Source organism: Balaenoptera physalus, assembly GCF_965194825.1.
Source record: "Balaenoptera physalus genome assembly, chromosome: 4".
Taxonomy (NCBI): Eukaryota; Metazoa; Chordata; class Mammalia; order Artiodactyla; family Balaenopteridae; genus Balaenoptera; species Balaenoptera physalus.
The window spans coordinates 90,359,618-90,381,174 of NC_138891.1; the positions used below are offsets into that span (position 1 = coordinate 90,359,618).

General features: G+C 38.6%; 1 protein-coding gene across 3 annotated transcripts in view; it reads left to right on the plus strand.

The window, feature by feature from the left end:
• Window positions 1–21,557, plus strand: part of MORC1 (MORC family CW-type zinc finger 1) — a 363,536-nt gene that overhangs the window by 326,495 nt on the left and 15,484 nt on the right. For all 3 annotated transcript variants that reach the window (XM_082460154.1, XM_082460155.1, XM_082460156.1), the window contains 3 exons: window positions 2,457–2,603; window positions 10,531–10,618; window positions 12,074–12,127. In XM_082460154.1, coding sequence (XP_082316280.1) covers window positions 2,457–2,603; window positions 10,531–10,618; window positions 12,074–12,127 — 289 coding nt within the window. The remainder of the gene's footprint in view (window positions 1–2,456; window positions 2,604–10,530; window positions 10,619–12,073; window positions 12,128–21,557) is intronic.

Genomic DNA, 21,557 nt, shown 5'->3' on the forward strand with positions numbered 1-21,557 from the left:
GCAGAAACTCCTGAGCGTGGCACAAGCCCCCTGAGCTCATGACTCCCAGGTTAGCTCCCATTTTGCTTCCCAGACTTTCAAAATTGCTTCCCATTCTGTTTTATCACAAAATTCCACCTCTTTGTCCACACCACTTCCTGGGTTTGAATGCCCTCTTGTGTACTGGTCTGTTACCCTTTCATTCACATCCCAGTTCAAGTGTTCTCTCCTTTGGGGGCCCCGATTCTCCTGGGCAGACTCAGGTGTTCACAGAGCCACCACTGCGGGGATCAGATTGCATCATAGTTCATTCAACTGCAGTAATTATTTGTTAAATACCAGCCACGTTCCGACACACAGTGTGAGCAACTCCTCACGTCAGGTGGAATTGTCGTCTGAGTATCCGTCTTCCCTCTGCACGTGAGCTTCATGAAGGACAGGGCTCGTATCTTCTTTGTAACTCTGGCCTCTGACAGGTCTTCCCCGAACGCTCCATCTAAAATAGCCCACCCCGCTTCTGATAAGGCACGCCATCAAATTGTATCATCCCACTGTATTTCTTTCAGAGCCTTTATTACTATTTTAAAGTATCTTATTCAATTATCTATTTCTTTTAACACTTTACATTCTAGCTTTCTTATTTTCTGTATTTTCACTTGAAACTAACTCACTCCACGAGAGCAGGGGCTGTCTTACTCACTGCTGTGTCCTTAGTGTCCAGAATAGCACCTGCCTCAGAGTTGGCATTCTATAATATTTGTTGATTGAATAAATGATGTAATTTTTCCCCCAGTGCCGTTGTTAGGTCATTTTATGGATGATGCTTTAACCTAGAGTTATTTATTAAAATTTGAGTTGAAATTTAAAATCCATCCAAAAACTAAAACATGTTTTTTTTTTGTATGTGTGTGTATTATTTCATATATTACTTTTAGGCTTTTATGAACTTGTGTTTTTTAAAAATAATCTTTGAGTCATAACTACAATATGAATGTTAGAACTATTATCCAATTAAAACAATCTTAATGGGAGAATCTTACCAAATTCATTAGTAGTGGTAGTAATAATAAAGATGATTATAATAACATTGATAACTAGGTACTGTCAGCTGAGCACTTACTATCAGTAGGCATTGAGCTAAATTCTGCGTATATATTATGTAATCCTCAGCACAGCTCTGTGAGGCAGGCACTATTATTATTTGGCAGAAGAAGAAACAAAGGTTCAGGGAGGAATCTCTGTGCTCCGGTCTAGTGCATTTTACCCTCCACCTCCCACCCCAGCATGAATTTCCAGCATCCCAAAAATGGTAAAAAAAAAAAATTTTTAAATTTAAGGACTTCTTTAATAAAATTTCAGCATAAAGGAGGTTATAATTAATAGGCTTCAGACATTGTGTGAGTGTTCTTTAACAGACAATTAAGCATTAGTTATAATGTTCTTATATAAATTATCAGCTGAAGTTAGGCAGTATAATCACTGACAAAGAACTGTTGACGGTAGAAGCATGTTCCATTTGATATAAACTATTATCCAATTTTTTAAAAAAGGTCCATACATTGTAAACATAGGAAACTCTCTAGAGCTGCGGTCTTAATTCATGGACGTTAGCATGAAGGGATTACTAAAATCTCCTTTTCACTTGACAAATAAGACCCTACGTGATCTGGCCCCTACCTGCCTACCCAACTTTGCCTCCTGTATGGCGTGTCCCCCAGCCCTCTTGAACTTTTTTGTTCCCCCGGTACTGAAAGCCTTGGGGCTCATTAACACACTACACACTACTTTTTGCGTCCTCATTGTGAGCTCTTCTCCATGCTGCAGCCAGTTATCCTTTTAAAACATGTATCAATCAGATCACCTCACTCCCATGGAAGAAACCCTCCAATGGTAGCACCTGCTCTGCTTAAAATAAACTCCAGTCCCCACCCCATGGCCAGTGCCTCTCACCTCCTCTCTCTGCCTCTCCTTCCTGGGCACTCTGCCCCTGCAGCCCTGGCCTTCTCATGTGTCTGTCTCTCAACAGCCCTACCTTGTTTCTCCCCCAGGATCATTACACTTCACCTGGAACGCTCTCTTTCCACCAGATCTTGACTACATATTTCTTTCAGCTGACTTTGCTTTATTTCTGGACCTACCTTCTGTACCTACCTTCCCCCAGGCTAAAGTAGAACTTGGGTTTAAAAGCCTCTTTCAGCAAATAAGAGACAAATGGTATTTGACTACTGTTATTAAGAATAAATTACTGCCAATTCTATTTAATTGGGGCTACCCAAAAACCTTGAAACAAGATTTGTCAGGAATGAATAGTAATTCTTATACCTGAGAATTGATTTTATATAACTACATAAATGACAGTTTTCAGCATTACATCTATGTCCTAGCTTTCATTTGTTGTGTATTAATATTTCTGAATTTATTAGTATCTAATGTGATTTCTACTTAGAAATTATAAACCTTGGCTTGTTTTTGCCCAGTGTGCCAGTGGAAGATTTAAATTCAAGTTCTGGATACAAAGCCAGAGTGTCTGTGAGGGATGGTTGTAAAGTTGCTTCTTCACTGACAACATCTTCTCAAAGCACATCTGTCAAGGAAACAGTAAGAAAACTGACATCTAATTTAAGGTAAAGATACTTACTAGCATATTTCTACATGCTTTGTTGAATTTTCTAAGCAGTGACAACTCCTGATATTTTTTTCTCTGTTGAGTGGTGATATTATTGAGAAAATTCAATAGAATGACTTTATGACTTGTCTCCTAACTGCACTGATTTAGATATAACGTGGGTGACATGTCTTTTGAAAGAGAACTGTTGTCACTAACTGCCCTCTTGTTATATGGTGGTTGTTAATCCTCTCTCCAGTGTAATAAAGAACCAGGATTTGTAAGGATAGAAGACAGGACAGAAAGGGCTATTAAAAACAGACGAATGGTAGTGTATATATGCCCATGCCACTATCTCACTTCGTCCCAGCTTACCCTTCCCCTTCCCCGTGTCCTCAAGTCCATTCTCTACGTCTGCGTCTTTATTCCTGTCCTGTCCCTAGGTTCTTCAGAACCACTTTTTTTTTTTTAGATTCCATATGTATGTGTTAGCGTCTGGTATTTGTTTTTCTCTTTCTGACTTACTGCACTCTGTATGACAGTGGGAAGCAGCCGCATAGCACAGGGAGATCAGCTCGGTGCTTTGTGACCACCTAGAGGGGTGGGATAGGGAGGATGGGAGGGAGATGCAAGAGGGAGGGGATATGGGGATATATGTATACATATAACTGATTCACTTTGTTATACAGCAGAAACTAACACAACACTGTAAAGCAATGATACTCCAATAAAGATGTTAAAAAAAAAAACAAAACCGAATAGGGGCCATTTATAATGAAGGGGGCAAAAAAAAAAAAATTCGTACTGAATTTCTTCCTTCCTTCCTTCTTCCCTCCCTCCCTTTCTTTCCGTTCTTTCTCTTTTTTTTTTTTTTTTTTCCTGCCTCACGAGGACCCTCATGACATTATGGCCTTCTAGAAAGTCTCTTTTTGTAGCTTTAGATACTGAACTTATTGAGAGAAACTGAGTTTTGCTTTTTGGTTCAGTGTAGAATCTTAACATTTGTGGGCATGGTTAATGAGGGATTTAAATGTCTGGATCTCAGTTCTCAAAGGATGGAGACAGGGAGGGGGTAAAGTCCAGGGTTCAGTTTTTCCAGGTAGGGACCAATGATAGGAGGAGGCTTTACAATCAAGCCAAAGAAGTTAGTATACAGAAGAGTGCTCTCAAATAGGTGTCATATGAGAGGGTGGGAGGCAGGAGCAGAAACACCACTAAATTAGTACAGCCAATTGGTTTGGTTGGGCTTCACAAGCTTTGAGGGACCTGGGTGAGGTAAGAGGCTTTCAGCAGAGGGAAATATACAACATGCTCTAGCTGGAATAGTATTTTCCCTTAGGATGTTACTTTGACTTTCTGATCAGCGACTGACAAAATCTTCCTGAAGAAAGGAGTTGGCAAAGGATAGAAACAGGGAGGAAGAGAAAGGTAGAGGTGGGGCATATATATAGGGAGCTATGGCCCCTACGCAGGTCCAGGATAGGGTCTAGGGTCCTGTGTGTGACAGTAGACTGCAAACCACTGGAAGCCATGAACTCCATTCTGCAGTTGCCCTGGGCTTTATGGAAGTTTCTGTGGCGGTGTCTAGGGCTGTGGGGCTGTGCTTACATGGATGAGGGCCCCACCTACCATTCTTTAGGAACACACACCTAACATCCATCCTGCCCTAGGAGAAAGGAGGAAGCTCTTCTTATATTCAGGTGGATTCACCTTGGACTTTGCATCAGGACACATTTTCACTAATGACACTAGGGATCCAGAGACAAGTCATTGATCAAGGAGTGAAGCCAGAGTGCTGCATTCCTGAGCAGTAAGTTCTGACTACCAGGTCTGCACAGTGTCTGGGTTGGCAAGCTTGCACGAGCCTGGGAACGGGACAGAAGCAAGCCAGACCTCAGGGTTGTACAAATATTATGAGGTTGAAAAGGCCATTCATCCAGTGATCTGGGTGGATGTCAGTCTCATACTGCCGTGGCCTACAGTATAGTCCCTAGAAAATGGGATTCTCCAACCATCTTCTTGCCTTCTGTCAGTGTTTGTCCAGACGTAGTATGTAAGATCCTCATCCTTGATGTTGGGTAGCCTTAAATTTGAATCCTGGTTTCTTACTCACTAGTTCTGAGATTCAGGCATGTCAATTGGTCCCTAAGACATGGTAGTATGGAAAAAATTATATATGAATATGCCTGTGTATATCTGAATAAATGTGTGCATATTATTAAAAAATGTATGGATATGACATGTCCAATGATTGGGACATTGCTTCAAGTGAACCAGGCCTTCTTGTTGATAATAATAGCCACTATTTATGAGTCACTATTATATTTTACACAGTCACCTAAGTGCTTTGTATACATTAGCTCCTTAGACAAACTTACAAGGCTGGTATTATTTTTAATTTTTTTTTTTTTTTAAAAAACGCTAAACTGAAAAAGAGAAACTAAGTAACACTCAAAATCACAAAGACAATTACACAGCTACTGAGGACAGGGCTCCCTGATTTGGAATCTCTTACTCTTAATCACGGTGTATATATATACTCACACATACATATGTACATACTTACAAATATACACACACACTTTTTGTAATATTCCCTACATATACACACACACACAGACACCCACACACGCTTTGCTACTCTCCGCACTATGAGCCTGGAGAGATTTGCCTCGTTGTGTTGCAGCAGAGTTTGGATGTACAACTGTGCATTATGATTTTCTTTATTTTTTTCTTGGCTAATTTTTGTTCTGCCTCTAAGTGTATCATCATTATTAATTTTAATGAGTTACATGTGATCAAATAGGAGATAATCTGATTGAGTGTACTAAGGCTTTAAGGTGTATCCACTTCTATAATTAGGCATCACTAGAAAATGTAAATTTCCCAGAAACCATCTCCCTAATGAACATGTAGAATCTTTAGTACTTGAAATCATCATACTATTATCAACTGAACACTCTGAAAGCCAAATGAATTAATAAATAAGCTCCTTTCTGTACCAGCTTGAATTTTTTTGTGGTGATTGTTTTATAAAAATATTCAGTGGGAAAAGAATTGTACACAACACAAGGCTTTAACTGGAACAAAAGGAGCTCCTCATTTATCAATTTTCTCTTTCGTCTTTGGCAGCATGTCGTATGTTTTCTCACATTTCACCAATGCAAACAGATTTCTTGTCTTCTTTGTTATGTTTTCTTCCCTGTACTGCACTATTCTATTGTCTGGTCTACATATTAGTCCTTGTGTTTACTAGACTTTAAATTCCTCCAGGCATGAAGATTGTGGCTGGCCATGTACGGTGTGGAGGGGACCATGTTCTTTACACTCACGATTGTTCACCAGACTTGCCTTGCTTGTCACAGATAAGAGAGCAGTCAGGCCCTTTGAAGTGTGTGGAGTGTTCCCTCCACTTGGTTCACTTTGAACATGACATCATCCTTATCCTTGCTAAATGGGCCTCTTCTATTAGATTCATGTTATAAATTAATAAAAAATAGTTGTTCTTATTGTCCGTTTTTATCACCCGATTGTGCTCAGTTTAACATTTTCCTATCTTGCATTATGTTTTGTTTTATGTGTATTTATTTATTTAATCCCCAAATATAGTAACTTCTTTGAAAACAGATTGAATTTTCCACACTGTGTCCAATGTGTATTAGTAGATTTTCAAAAATAATTTTAGTTAAATTGGAAGGGATTAATGTAAAAAGCAGTGAATAGTATTACTGGATGTTAAAGTATTTTCAAATAATGGGGTGCAACTGAGTTGTGTGAATAAGTCAGAGGTAAATAAGGTAAACTGAGATCCAGATTGTTAAATTTTATCAAATGGTCCTAAATATTGAAGCAGTATCAAATCTCAAATCACTTTCAACAACAACAACAACAACAACAACAATAATAATATTTTAATGCAGTTACTATGTGCCAGGCACCGTCCTAAGGGCTCTGCATATGTTAACTCACTTAAACATTACAACAACCCTATAAATAGATACTTTTATTATCCCCATTTTACAGATGAGAAAATTGAGGTATGCAGAGGTTAAGTAATTTGTCCAGCATTACATAACTCTTAAGTGGTAGAGCTGGGATTTGAATATTGGCAGCCTGGTCTCATAGTCCTTACTCACAAATGCTAACCTATAATGCCTTGTTTTAGTTTATCGTTGTATATGTAAACTTGATATAAGTCAGACTTCATTTATTTCACCTCTACAAAAGTGCAAACATGCTTCATGTTATCTTAACTTTTAAGCATACCAAAAATAAATTTTAAAAAGAAAGTCACTTTTTACAGGTTGCTGCCAGTTACTGAAGCAAAAGAAAAGACCACAACAACAACCAAAAAATACATTAGCAATTGAGGTCTATCAAAAACCAGGACCTGACTCCTGGTTTTAGAAAGTGGAGCCATGCCATCTCCATAGCCTTTCACTGGGTTGAAGGAGAGAGTTTCGCTCTACCTCAAGTAGGAGGCTTTCTCTTCTCCTTAGCCAAGACCAAGCTTATTGTTAACTAGTTTACTCTTTACAAAGAACAGCAGGATAACCAGGAACCTCTGTGTATCTCTGCTCATGTCTAGAAAGAGCAGAGTTATATTAATGCAAGAAAGATGTTTTCTTAAGGAAAAATTACCCTGTTGAGAAAGGATATGACCATGGATTGAAAAGGAAATGGCCCTTAGCTGGAGCTTTTCAAAGCTTGGTCGTCATATATGGAGACAGAGCTGATTTAGTGTTGTAGCTCAGCTAGTTGAACTCTATAAAAATTTCCAACTCAAACTTGTAGATATGGATATGGTTTCTGTAGGAATTCAACTGAAATGGGCATTATAGCCAAGAACCTATTACAGTCCTGGGTGCAAACAATAGCTCTGGAAGATCTTCAGGTTACTTATTTCTTGAATCCCCAAGAAGAGAGATAGTGTTAATAAAGACAAGTTCCTGATTTTATTAGCAAGTTTGGAGGTGGAACTATGAATAAAAGCTCCAAGGGAAGAAGGGGTGTTCTTGGTAAGAAAAGACTCCCCTTGAATGGTAGCACTTGGTTCTTGAGTCCCTCCAAAATACACAGTATCCACTTGGATACTCCAGACACCAGGTTATTCCTATAGTTCTGTGCTGCACACCTCCTTGAAGGACCTTTTGTGAATTAGAGGATCACTGTTTCTGTCTTAAAGGAAACCTGAAGTTTGAGGGTGGAGAGAAGTTTGATAATACATACCCTCCTCAGGAACAAAAGAAGGTGTCATTGAAGAATTGCATCGAAGAAAGGGACTCAAGACAATAAATGAAGGAATTTTTAAAGAGTTCTTAAGCATCTACATTCAGCCCCTACATTTATGATTTTTGGTAGCTTACAGTTTTTAAGAGGATCTAACAGTTTTCCTGGATTAATTTTTCAGGAAAAGGAAAATGTGAAGGTCTGTGCGTTTGTGCTTAGAGACTACAGGAGCAGGATAATTTGTCTTCCTCTCCAGTCAGTCTCGTGGGACAGAATCCCCATGGGAAGAGCCGTTTAGCAGAAGTGATATGGAGGAGAGAGTACAAAGGTGGATACTAAGGTCTTGGAGGGAGAGGGGCAAAGGAGAGTACAGGTGGGCGTGGAGATGAGGATCCTTAACAATTAGGGAACCGGAGAGGTTCAAACAGGAATAAGTCCTCAATTAAAGAGCTTCCGTAAAGAGGACATGAAGTTTTGTATATGAAGCCTATAGCAACACTTAGCACATTTCCAGCACTTTATAAAGAATGGATGAATCTGACCAGGGTGCTCAATACCGTCAGAAAATACTCAGTTCCCCAACATATAGTGCAGTTGGCCTGGCATTCTTTCTTCACAGGCTGTACCCCGCTGCCCCGCACAGCTAGCTGACTCCTACTCTTCCTTCGGGGCTTCCCAAATACGAATTTGGGCCCCTCCTCTAGGTAGCCATGGTGCTGCGTTCCCATTCTAGCTTCTGTCACACTGTATTGGAATAGTTTGCTTCCTTGTCTGCATTCCCTACTAGGCTGAATTCAGTGTAATAAGAATGTATTGGGTTCCTAGCATGGAGCACGATGCCAGGCTCTGGAAGGTGCACTAGATAAAGGCTTTGTTTTAGTAGCGTTCAGGGAATGTCTGTGGAATTAATGAGCTTGAGGATATTGAGAAAATACAACATGACGAGCTACTTGTGACAAGTGATTCCAATAAAACCTTTACATGAAGTGTTTCACTTTAAAATAATCTCTCCTTCTCTCTGTGTGTGTCTTTGTCTCTTTATCTGTCTTTAGAAATAATAGTACACACGTGTGAGACATTATTCAGACTATAATGGTGTTTCATGTAAATTTTGATGTAGAGATTTCACAGACTGAGAATAATCCAGAACTAATTCAGAACTTTGTCTCTCCCCAACCTGCCCCTTCACCGTTTCCCACTCCCCACCAAATGCCACCACCTCCGAATATTTGTTTTTCTAGAAATACTTCCTTGGAAGATTGCTGATTAGCTCTAAATCTAAACCCCACAGAATTTATACCCACCATGAAAAGGACCAATACTCAGGACCAGTACAGGGGTTTCAACCCTGTATTGGAGGAAGGGAGGTTGGATTTAGGGGAGGAAAGGGGTGGTTTGTATTTAAAAGTACCGCTCACCGCTTCCCCTCCACCAAACCTACCGTAAACTTGACCACAGGCCTCCTTTCCCAGGGACTCCACTTGAAGCTTTGCTTTCTATGCCAGCTGATTTCTGCTCAGCTCAAATACCCAGAAGCCCTTTCTCATCCTGCCTCTTCCCTACTCATCTTCTTACCAGCCAGGCAAATAATTCTGAGGACTGTGTGTGTGTGTGTGTGTGTGTGTGTGTGTGTGTGTGTGTGTGTTACATTTGATGTTGTGAAATGCTGAGGATTTTTAACTTTTTGGATTGAATCGCCTTAAAATTACAAATGAATGTTGCTACAAATAATATAATTAAAATACTAGGAATGTAAATTATATAAGAAATAGCTGTTTTATCCTTTGTATGCCATGTTATTTTATAATTGAAAGATTTTGTAAATCCCTTGGGCAATATACATGAACTTCTTGGAACACTTCAACATAAAACACTCTATGTACTTTTAAGATGTGGTAACTGTAAATTTCTAGATTTCATATGCTCCCAGGAATGAAATGCATGTCATCTAGGGGATTAATCCTAGAAAAGCCATCACACTAGAAGGGTGGGGTGCTCCTGCCTTTTGACAAAATGAAGCGCCTGTCAGAGCAATGACCATGGCTGTCTGGAAAGAGCAGGGTCCATGTATGATTTCTAGGAGTAGTCCCTGAGGCCCCGATGAAAGAATTACTCCGAAGAGTTAAGTTCTTTGGTTTTCTTAGGGAAAAAGTCAGTAAGCCTGTAGTCAGCCTCTTTTCCTCCAGGAATTTTGCAATGCTGACTTAGTTCTCGCCAAGGAGAAATTCAAGTAGGTGCAAGGCTTTCCTGGACTGCTTGGTTACGGACGGGCATTGTGAGCTCATGCTTGCTTGCTTTAATAAACGTTTTATTTTAAGATAAATGTAGATAGATTCCTGTGGTGTTGTAAGAAATAATACAGAGATATCCCCTGTACCCTTTACCCAGTTTCTCCCAATGGTAACATTTTGCAACACTATAGAACAATATGGAAGTTAGGATATTGACATTGACACAGTCAAGGTACAGAAGACTTCCATCACCACAAGGATTCTTCCTGTTGCCCTTTCATAGCCATGGCCACCTCCCTCTCCCCAGTCAATGCCTTTTGAAGAACACTTTGATGCCAGTTATAAAAACAAACTATTTGGCAGGCACAAATGTTCATCTTTGCCAAGATATTTAACAAAACCCAGGAGATAGAGCCAGTTTGGACAGATGAGTGCTGCATCTCTTTTCCTGGTATATTCTCATCTCTGCTGTGCTTATATTCCTAGGGAGATTCTTCTGTATTTTTTCCCTGAGGATTGTCTACCATCAGAATTTGTCCACACATCTCTGGAGGAACTTACAACAAGTTTGGAGGCAAGCTGACTTTTTTTTGAACTTTGAGGGAATGACAGAATATCCTGAATTGAATCTTCAGTGAGGAAAAATGTAAAGGATTACCAGTGAGAGGACCTAGAATAGCTTAAGTGAATGAGGATGGGGATCTTTGTACTAAGTGGGTAACTCGGAATTAAAGCTGCATTGGAAACCAGCGTGGCCAAGGTTTAAATAAACTCTGGGAAGATTGTACAGACTGAGAGTAGTCAGTCTCTGAGATGAAAAGAGACAGGATATAGTCCTTAACTTCTCTCCCTGCACCAAAAGTAGTTCCTATCCCTTAGATACACTTCCTCAGCTACCTTTTATGAGGAACTGAGGTGAAGATTGGGTTAGAATCACTAAGACATCACAGGGAAAGATGAAGAAAATTGCATTTACCAAATCCCCTCTCAGAGGCAATACTATATATGATGAGAAGGAAAACTTGGATCAGCAGCTGCCTGGGGTGCATAGGGTGAGCCTGGCACTGGCCCACAGTGGGCAGTCCCTGAGCTGCTGAGTCACAGCAGGCTGTGGTGAAGCTGAGTGAGGGGTGCAGGCCTGAGGCCACCAGAGCTGCTCACGGGACTGGAAGAGGCCCGCCAGGTACAGGAGTGTGGGGGGAGCTCCTTCTCCACCCTCATGCTCGGTGTTGCTTGAGGAAGGGATGGATACACATGAAAAGCTATCAGTGAAAAGAGCACCACATGATTAATTTGCGGAGGTGCCATATGTCTTCATCTGATCCTGGATGAAGTCCTACATCATTGTTTCTGCTTCTTCACCATCTACTCTCACCTCATTCTTTCCCGTGGGGCTTCTGACTCAACGACCTCACTGGGACTGTCTTGTCAAGCCACCAGTGACCACTGTGCTGACACATGCAGTAGTCACTTATCTTACCTGGCCTCTTCAGCCCAGCTGACCACTCTCTCTTTCCTGAAGCACTTTCTTTATGTAGCTTCCATGACAGCACACTTCTCATTTTCCTGCTTCCCTCCCTCCCATCCTCTGTGCTGGCAGCTCCTTCTCTATTTGGTTTCTAATTGTCAGTGTGTCTGAGGGCTTGTTCCTGGACCACTTTCTTCTCTCTACTAAGTGTTGTTTCTGGGTGACCTCAGCTAGTCTCTGACTTTAAATACTATCCCACATGCCAGTGACTCTCCCCAGTCTATTTCTGTGGCGTCCCCATCCAAGATATCTAGACTCCAACGGCTTTATTATTTATCATTTACTTTTCCTTCACCTTGATTTTCTTTTTCATCTGCAAAATTTTAAAACCATGTTGTATAATATAATTAGACCCTGGCTTAAAAGACCCACAGCACCAATGTTGGCAAGTTCTAGGCTTTGATGCTTTTTTATACTAGGTACTTGCATGTTATAACTCTACTGTAGACAGCTCATTCCCTAAAAGTTAATATCCTGTTCTGTTATCATTTATGAAAACAGCTGGAGCAATGCCCAGAGCAGACAAACAAAAAGCTGAAAATGTGTTTCAACCAGGTAAGCTTCCTTTCAACATAATCATTTATATTCTAAATGATCCTGTATTCCAAAGGAGAAATAATATACATTTCCAAATGTTAGGTTTGAAAGGAAATCAAATTTGCATTCACTTATCAAGACTTAGATTAATCTGTAGCATATCAGATACCACAAAGCAACATCTTTTTGAATTTTAAAGATGCAAATGTTTTCAAACTATAAAGCTTATGAAACACTTGGAGTAGGACTATATTTTGAACAGGAAACATGACATTCTGAGTCTTTAAGCAATAGATTCACTGGATCCTCGAGACACTGTGCTAAATAAGAAATCTTTTGTACAAAAGTCTTTATTTTGGACAATTTGATATCTCTCTGGGTTTTTAAAATTCTATCAACAGTTTTTTAAGTTTATGATTTTTCTATTTTAAAAGCAGCTATAAAATAATTAATGCTAATTAAAGAAAGTAAAAGGAATTTTAAGAAATTCATCCATAGTCCCAAACCATTCCAAGATCACTGGTATTTTTTGGTGTGTTTCATTACAACCTTTCTCTCTCTCTGGGTAGATGGTTTTTTGTTTTTGTTGTTTTGTTTTGTTTTGTTTTACAGTTTTCTTATAATACTGTGTATCTAGTTCTTAAAGATTTCCTTGGTGGTGGCAGGGAAGAGTCCATAGAGTCCTTCAGTTCTGCTAGAGAAATATCTCAAAAAATCATATGCCCTCTACTTCCTTAAATCACACTCAAGGGAACTGAGACTCCAAGATGTGAACTTGGCCCAACTAACACAGGGGATTAGCATTGGAGCCAGTACAGCCACTGATGTTCCCAGATACTTCATGCAGGCCACAACAGTCTAGAACTTTTCATGGCACCAAGATCAATATTGAGATGCTTAGGTCTCCAATGACACTTCACCTGTGTTTGCTCAAACAGGTGCACCAGCTCTATCACTAGCACATATACTAGCATCTTCTTCCAAGTGCTTATGCTTACAGCCATCTTCTGGAAAACTCTCATAATAATATGCAAATCTGTAAAGACTGGGAGGTGAATGATCCTCCCCGGAATTGTGCACAGCACAGCTGTAAGCAGAGGTGCCGCCTCATCTCTTTTGTGGGGAATGGAATATATTTGAATATTCATGTTTTATAAATGAAATAGAATTGGGAAGTAAGTTCCCCAAAGCATATAACTAGGCAAACTTGAAATGAAAATCAGAACCTAAACTAGATTTCTTCTTAGAAAGGCTGTGTCACAAAGTGTTTGGATTTTAGGGTGTGCCTAAATGTAATACCCCTGTTGATATATTTGCCTCTGATATTTCTGCCTGAGTGCCTACTGGCCTGTGATAAGCAACTGGAAATGAAGGAATATTGTGGTTCTTAATTTCTCATCATTGTTTAACTGTAAAGTGAATTTATTTTCTGAGTAGCATTTTGTTGAAAAAGCAGTAATTGAACATTTTCAGTGTGAAGACTTAGTTGTCATTTCCTAATTAGAGTAAAAGACAGCTTTTTTCCAACATATTTTTGACCCTATTCTAGCACTATTATTATTATTATTTTTTTTACTAGTATTATTTTCATCAGCAAATCTAACACTGTGATTGATTAAGAGCCACTAGCTCCAGGCACTAAACTAGGCCTTTTATATATGTTACCTCATTTAATTCTCACAACTTTGGGGTGCATAGGTGCCACTATCTCCGTGTTAGTACTGAGGAAATGGAGAACCAGAAAGATAACATTCCAATGTCATGATGCAAGTTAAGTAGCAGATTCAGGATTGGAACCCAGATTTGTGCCACTCCAAAGCTCTTTTCACTACCTCACTTTATTCCATCTCATTCTTATCCAGACTGTAATACTTCATCCTTGTGATAAAGTTTGCAAGTATTACTTGCAATAGGTATACTACAGCTTCTCAGCCTATTGGCATAAAAGAATTATTGTTTACTTACTAGAGACCTTGACATTACATGGTGAGATGTATATGGGGAGATGCTGACAGTAAAATATGGTGTGGGGAGGGCATGTGGTAGGCAGGTTGTTTACTGTCCCACCAGGAATTGTCCCAACTCTGTCTGTGGCAGCCAGCTGGACAAATCACCAGTAAGGCTCCTGGATCTCTTGACACATCCTTATCTACTGGTTAGGGAACTCTGATTTAACTATTTACACTAAAAAACTTAGAAATTTGCTAAGAATTAGTTTATCATACATCTCAGCATATCCAAGCTTATACATGTTCTTCATGTCTGTTTCTAAATGATATTTTTTCAGTGTCTACGCTCAGTAATGGAGCCAAGGTGTTGGGTCTTGGAGGCCAGACTGAATGTTTATTCAAGGTGTTAGCATAGATGATTAGAATCCTCTTAATATTCAGGGCAAGTGGGATTCAAAGAATCACAGCAAGATAAACAGTCAAGAGACCATGAGTTCCTGTTGAAATGGAGATGTTGCAAGCAAAATACAGAACAATTGGAATCACGATTTTCTTCACATGAAACTGGTCTTAAGGACTTTATTAATGATTGGTAGCTTTAAGTGGATGGTTATAAAAACTATTGAAATCATTTATTGAAATCCATGTAGGGTTAACTCTGTGCACCTTGCTTTAAGGTGTGTACGTTTAATAAAGGGAGGACCCTTTGTAAGTCACAAGCTTTTTTGGTCACCTCGCCCTGACCACATCAGCAGTGTCCATAACTATTAGAGTAGCAGATGATTCATGACAGCATTGGTGGTCCTTTGCAACCCAACCTGAACCACCATCTTTTATTCTTTCCTCTTGCAAACCATCTGCTCCATCCAAAATGGAGTTGCTCCAACCTACTAGACTGGCCTGCCTCTGAGCGTTTCCCCGTGCTGTCCCCCCAAATACTCTTCTCCACTCTCCCAGTCCACGGTTGGCCTCTGGATATCCTGCCCACCCTTTGTACAGCCTGGTCAGTGCTACCTTCTACATCAAGCCTACCTCAGTCTCTCCGTGTGAAATTAATCTTGACTTCTGTGTTCTGAGAGAACCTTAAAACTCTACTTTAGCATTAATTAAATTTTCTGCCTTGTATTAGTTTCCTGTATTTTATTTTCTCCCCAACTAGATTATCGAATCCTTGAAATTAGTAATCCTCTCATATCCTAGCAACATCAATAAGTAGCTTTGAATGCATCTGGACCTTACTATTGTGCATTGACTCAAAGTTGATTGTTTCTGCTGTAGTGTCTGCCCACACAAACACATGCATATTCTTGTAAATAGGGTGCAAAATCTATAGATTTTGTAGTCCTGCCTTACTTTGTGCAAACTTATTAGGATTCTGGAGCTCCAGAGCTGCCAGAGCTCTGACTTTTTAAATTCAAGGCAGAAAATTAAAATCTCAGTTGAATATCCTTTCTTTCAAACCCTAATTCCATTCTGAATTAATGGGGTTTGGAAGAATTCCATTTTTGATCTGCCGCAAATACCTCTACAAGAGTGAGTTTAACCAGCAGAACTAAGCCTCTCATCCTGTTACAGTTCTCTAATCACCTTAATTAAAATGTTAAAACAACCAGAAGTCCTTTTACATTGAGCTTTAAAAGTTGGCAAAATTGTTACCTTTTATAGAAACCTCAGGGAGATGTTAGCCTGAGAAAGGAAGAAGCATAAATCAGGAAACTGGCTAAACTGGCCGTTAGTGCTTGAAGGAAATACAGTTTGCTGGTTACAAAATAGTGAATGTTGAGAAACTGAATATGATTTTGAATGTAGCGTGCTGTATAAACATTCTTTTTTTTTTCTTTGTATTTTTGAATTTTATTTTATTTATTTTTTTATACAGCAGGTTCTCATTAGTCATCCACTTTATACACATCAGTGTATACATGTCAATCCCAATCCCCAGTTCATCACACCACCAGCCCCCTACCCCGCAGCTTTCCCCCGCTGGTGTCCATGCATTTGTTCTCTACAGCTGTGTCTCAATTTCTGCCCTGAAAACCGGTTCATCAGTACCATTTTTCTAGGTTCCACATATATGCATCAATATACGATATTTGTTTTTCTCTTTCTGACTTACTTCATTCTGTCTGACAGTCTCTGGATCCATCCACGTCTCTACAAATGTCCCAATTTCGTCTCTTCTTATGGCTGAGTAATATTCCATTGTATATATGTGCCACATCTTATTTATCCAGTCGTCTGTCGATGGGCATTTAGGTTGCTTCCATGACCTGGCTATTGTAAATACTGCTCCAATGAACATTGGGGTGCATGTGTCTTTTTGGATTAGGGTTTTCTCTGCGTATATGCCCAGTAGTGGGATTGCTGGGGTCATATGGTAGTTCTATTTTTATTTTTTTAAGGAACCTCCATACTGTTCTCCATAGTGGCTGTATCAATTTACATTCCCACCAACAGTGCAAGAGGGCTCTCTTTTCTCCACACCCTCTCCAGCATTTATTGTTTGTAGATTTTTTGATGATGGCCATTCTGACTGGTGTGAGATGATATCACATTGTAGTTTTGATTTGCATTTCTCTAATGATTACTGATGTTGAACATTCTTTCATGTGTTTGTTGGCAATCTGTGTATCTTATTGGATAAATGTCTGTTTAGGTCTTCTGCCCATTTTTGGATTGAGTTGTTTGTTTTTTTAATATTGAGCTGCATGAGCTGTTTATATATTTTGGAGATCAGTCCTTAGTCCCTTGATTCGTTTGCAAATATTTTCTCCCATTCTGAGGTTGTCTTTTCGTTTTGTTTATGGTTTCCTTTGCAGTACAAAAGCTTTTCAGTTTCATTAGGTCCCATTTGTTTACTTTTGTTTTTATTTCCATTACTCTAGGAGGTGGGTCAGAAAAGATCTTGCTGTGATTTATGTCAAAGAGTGTTCTTCCTATGTTTTCCTCTAAGAGTTTTATAGTGTCAGGTCTTACATTTAGATCTCTAATCCATTTTGAGTTTATTTTTGTGTATGGTGTTAGGGAGTGTTCTAATTTAATTCTTTTACATGTAGCTGTCCAGTTTTCCCAGCACCACTTATTGAAGAGGCTGTCTTTTCTCCACTGTATATGCTTGCCTCCTTTATCAAAGATAAGGTGACCATATGTGTGTGGGTTTATCGCTGGGCTTTCTATCCTGTTCCATTGATCTATATTTCTGTTCTTGTGCCAGTACCATATTGTCTTGATGACTATAGCTTTGTAGTATAGTCTGAAGTCAGGGAGTCTGATTCCTCCAGCTCTGCTTTTTTCCCTCAAGACTGCTTTGGCTATTTGGGATCTTTTGTGTCTCCATAGAAATTTTAAGATTTTTTGTTCTAGTTCTGTAAAAAATGCCATTGGTAATTTGATAGGGATTGCGGTGAATCAGTAGATTGCTTTGGGTAGTATAGTCATTTTCACAATATTGGTTCTTCCAATCCAAGAACATGGTATATCTCTCCATCTGTTGGTATCATCTTTAATTTCTTTCATCAGTGTCTTATAATTTTCTCCATATAGGTCTTATGTCTCCCTAGGTAAGTTTATTCCTAGGTATTTTATTCTTTTTGTAGCATGGTAAATGGGAGTGTTTCCTTAATTTCTCTTTCAGATTTTTCATCATTAGTATATAGGAATGCAAGAGATTTCTGTGCATTAATTTTGTATCCTGCAACTTTACCAAATTCATTAATTAGCTCTAGTAGTTTTCTGGTGGCATTTTAGGATTCTTTATGTATAGTATCCTGTCATCTGCAAACAGTGACAGTTTTACTTCTTCTTTTCCAATTTGTATTCCTTTAATTTCTTTTTCTTCTCTGATTGCCATGGCTAGGACTTCCAAAACTATGTTGAATAATAGTGGTGAGAGTGGACATCCTTGTCTTGTTCCTGATCTTAGAGGAAATGCTCTCCATTTTTCACCATTGAGAATGATATTTGCTCTGGGTTTGTTGTATATGGCCTTTATTATGTTGAGGTAGGTTCCCTCTATGCCCACTTTCTGGAGAGTTTTTATCATAAATGGGTGTTGAATTTTGTCAAAAGCTTTTTCTGCATCTATTGAGATGATTGTATGGTTTTTCTTCTTCAATTTGTTAATATGGTGTATCACATTGATTGATTTGTGTATATTGAAGAATCCTTGTATCCCTGGGATAAATACCACTTGATCATGGTGTATGATCCTTTTAATATGTTGTTGGATTCTGTTTGCTAGTATTTTGTTTAGGATTTTTTATCAGAGATATTGATAAAAAATATCTATATTCATCAGAGATATGAATCTATATTCATCAGAGATATTGGTCTGTAATTTTCTTTTTTGTAGTATATTTGTCTGCTTTTGGTATCAGAGTGATGGTGGCCTCATAGAATGAGTTTGGGAGTGTTCCTTCCTCTGCAATTTTTTGGAAGATTTTGAGAAGGATGGGTGTTAGCGCTTCTCTAAATGTTTGATAGAATTCACCTGTGAAGCCATCTGCTCCTGGACTTCTGTTGGAAGATTTTTAATCACAGTTTCAATTTCATTACTTGGGATTAGTCTGTTCATATTTTCTATTTCCTCCTGGTTCAGTCTTGGAAGGTTATACCTTTCTAAGAATTTGTCCATTTCTTCCAGGTTGTCCATTTTATTGGCATAGAGTTGCTTGTAGTAGTCTCTTAGGATGCTTTGTATTTCTGCAGTGTCTGTTGTAACTTCTCCTTTTTCATTTCTAATTTTATTGATTTGAGTCCTCTCCCTCTTTTTCTTGATGAGTCTGGCTAATGGTTTATCAATTTTGTTTATCTTCTCAAAGAACCAGCTTTTAGTTTTATTGATGTTTGCTATTGTTTTCTTTGTTTCTATTTCATTTATTTCTGCTCTGATCTTGATGATTTCTTTCCTTCTGCTAACTTTGGGTTTTGTTTGTTCTTCTTTCTCTAGTTCCTTTAGATGTAACATTAGATTGTTTATTAGAGTTTTCTTGTTTCCTGAGGTAGGCTTGTATAGCTATAATCTTCCCTCTTAGAACTGCTTTTGCTGCATCCCATAGATTTTGGATCATCGTGTTTTCATTATCATTTGTGCCTAGGTAATTTTTGATTTCCTCTTTGATTTCTTCAGTGATCTCTTGGTTATTTAGTAATGTATTGTTTAACCTCCATGTGTTTGTGTTTTTTACATTTTTTTCCCTGTCATTCATTTCTAATCTTATAGTGTTGTGGTCAGAAAAGATGCTTGATATGATTTCAATTTTCTTAAATTTACTGAAGCTTGATTTGGGACCCAAGATGTGATGTATCCTGGAGAATGTTCCGTGCGCACTTGAGAAGAACGTGTAATCTGCTGTTTTTGGATGGAATGTCCTATAAATATCAATTAAATCTATCTGGTCTATTGTGTCATTTAAAGCTTGTGTTTCCTTATTAATTTTCTGTTTGGATGATCTGTCCATTGGTGTAAGTGAGGTGTTAAAATCCCCCACTATTATTGTGTTACTGTCGATATTCTCTATTATAGCTGTTAGCAGTTGCCTTATGTATTGAGGTGCTCCTATGTTGGGTGCATATATATTTATAATTGTTATATCTTCTTCTTGGATTGATCCCTTGATCATTATGTAGTGTCCTTCCTTGTCTCTTGTAACATTCTTTATTTTAAAGTCTATTTTATCTGATATGAGTATTGCTACTCCAACTTTCTTTTGATTACCATTTGCATGGAATATCTTTTTCCATCCTCTCACTTTCAGTCTGTATGTGTCCCTAGGTCTGAAGTGGGTCTCTTGTAGACAGCATATATATGGGTCTTGTTTTTGTATCCATTCAGCAGGCCTGTGTCTTTTGGTTGGCGCATTTAATCCATTCACGTTTAAGGTAATTATTGATATGTATGTTCCTATTACCATTTTCTTAATTGTTTTGGGTTTGTTTTTCTAGGTCCTTTTCTTCTCTTGTGTTTCCCAAGTAGAGAAGTTCTTTTAACATTTGTTGTAGAGCTGGTTTGGTGGCGCTGAATTCTCTTAGCTTTTGCTTGTCTGTAAAGCTTTTGATTTCTCCATCCAATCTGAATGAGATCCTTGCAGGGTAGAGTAATCTTGGTTGTATTTTCTTCCCTTTCATCACTTTAAGTATATCATGCCACTCTCTTCTGGCTTGTAGAGTTTCTGCTGAGAAATCAGCTGTTAACCTTATGGGAGTTCCCTTGTATGTTATTTGTCATTTTTCCCTTGCTGCTTTCAATAATTTTTCTTTGTCTTTAATTTTTACCAGTTTGATTACTATGTGTCTCAGCATGTTTCTCCTTGGGTTTTTCCTGTATCGGACTCTCTGTGCTTCCTGGACTTGAGTGGCTATTTCCTTAACCATGTTAGGGAAGTTTTTGACTATAATCTCTTCAAATATTTTCTCGGGTCCTTTCTCTCTCTCTTCTCCTTTGGGACCCCTATAATGTGAAGTTTGTTGCTTTTAATGTTGCCCCAGAGGTCTCTTAGGCTGTCTTCATTTCTTTTCATTCTTTTTTCTTTGTTCTGTTCCGTAGCACTGAATTCCACCATTCTGTCTTCCAGGTCACTTATCTGTTCTTCTGCCCTAGTTATTCTGCTATTGATTCCTTCTAGTGTATTTTTCATTTCAGTTATTGTATTGTTCATCTCTGTTTGTTTGTTCTTTAATTCTCCTAGGTCTTTGTTAAACATTTCTTGCATCTTCTCGATCTTTGCCTCCATTCTTTTTCTGAGGTCCTGGATCATCTTCACTATCATTATTCTGAATTCTTTTTCTGGAAGGTTGCCTATCTCCATTTCATTTAGTTGTTTTTCTGGGGTTTTATCTTGTTCCTTCATCTGCAACATAGCCCTCTGCCTTTTCATCTTGTCTGTCTTTCTGTGAATGTGGTTTTTGTTCCACAGGCTGCAGGATTGTAGTTCTTCTGTATAAACATTCTTAATGTTTACTGTATTAACAGTGCAGTCTTTTGAACCTTTTAAAAAATTAATTATAGATACACAGCAAATTATAGAATTGTAGAGAGGTCCCATGTACCCTTCATCCAAGTTTTTCCAGTGCTTATGTCTTCCATAATTGTATACTTATAGTACAATATCAAAAGCAGGAAATTGAAATTGGTAAAATGTGTGTCTCGTTTTATCACGTGTGGATTTGTATGACCACCACCACTGTCAGGGTAGGAGCTCCCATTACCACAAAAATCTCCTTGTGCTATCCCTTTATAGTCACACTCCACACACGCAAACACCCCTAACCCCAGGCAACTGTTCATCTGTTCTCCATCTCTATAACTTTGTCATTTGAGGGATGTTATCGAAATGGAATCATACAGTAGGTGTCACTTTATGATTGGCTTTATTCACTCAGTGTAATGCCCTTCAGGTCCATTAAGTGTATCAATCGTGTGTTTCTTTTTATTGCTGATGAGCAATACTGTTATTTTTCTAGGTAATGTTGTTATTCATATTTTATATTTTTAATTTTAT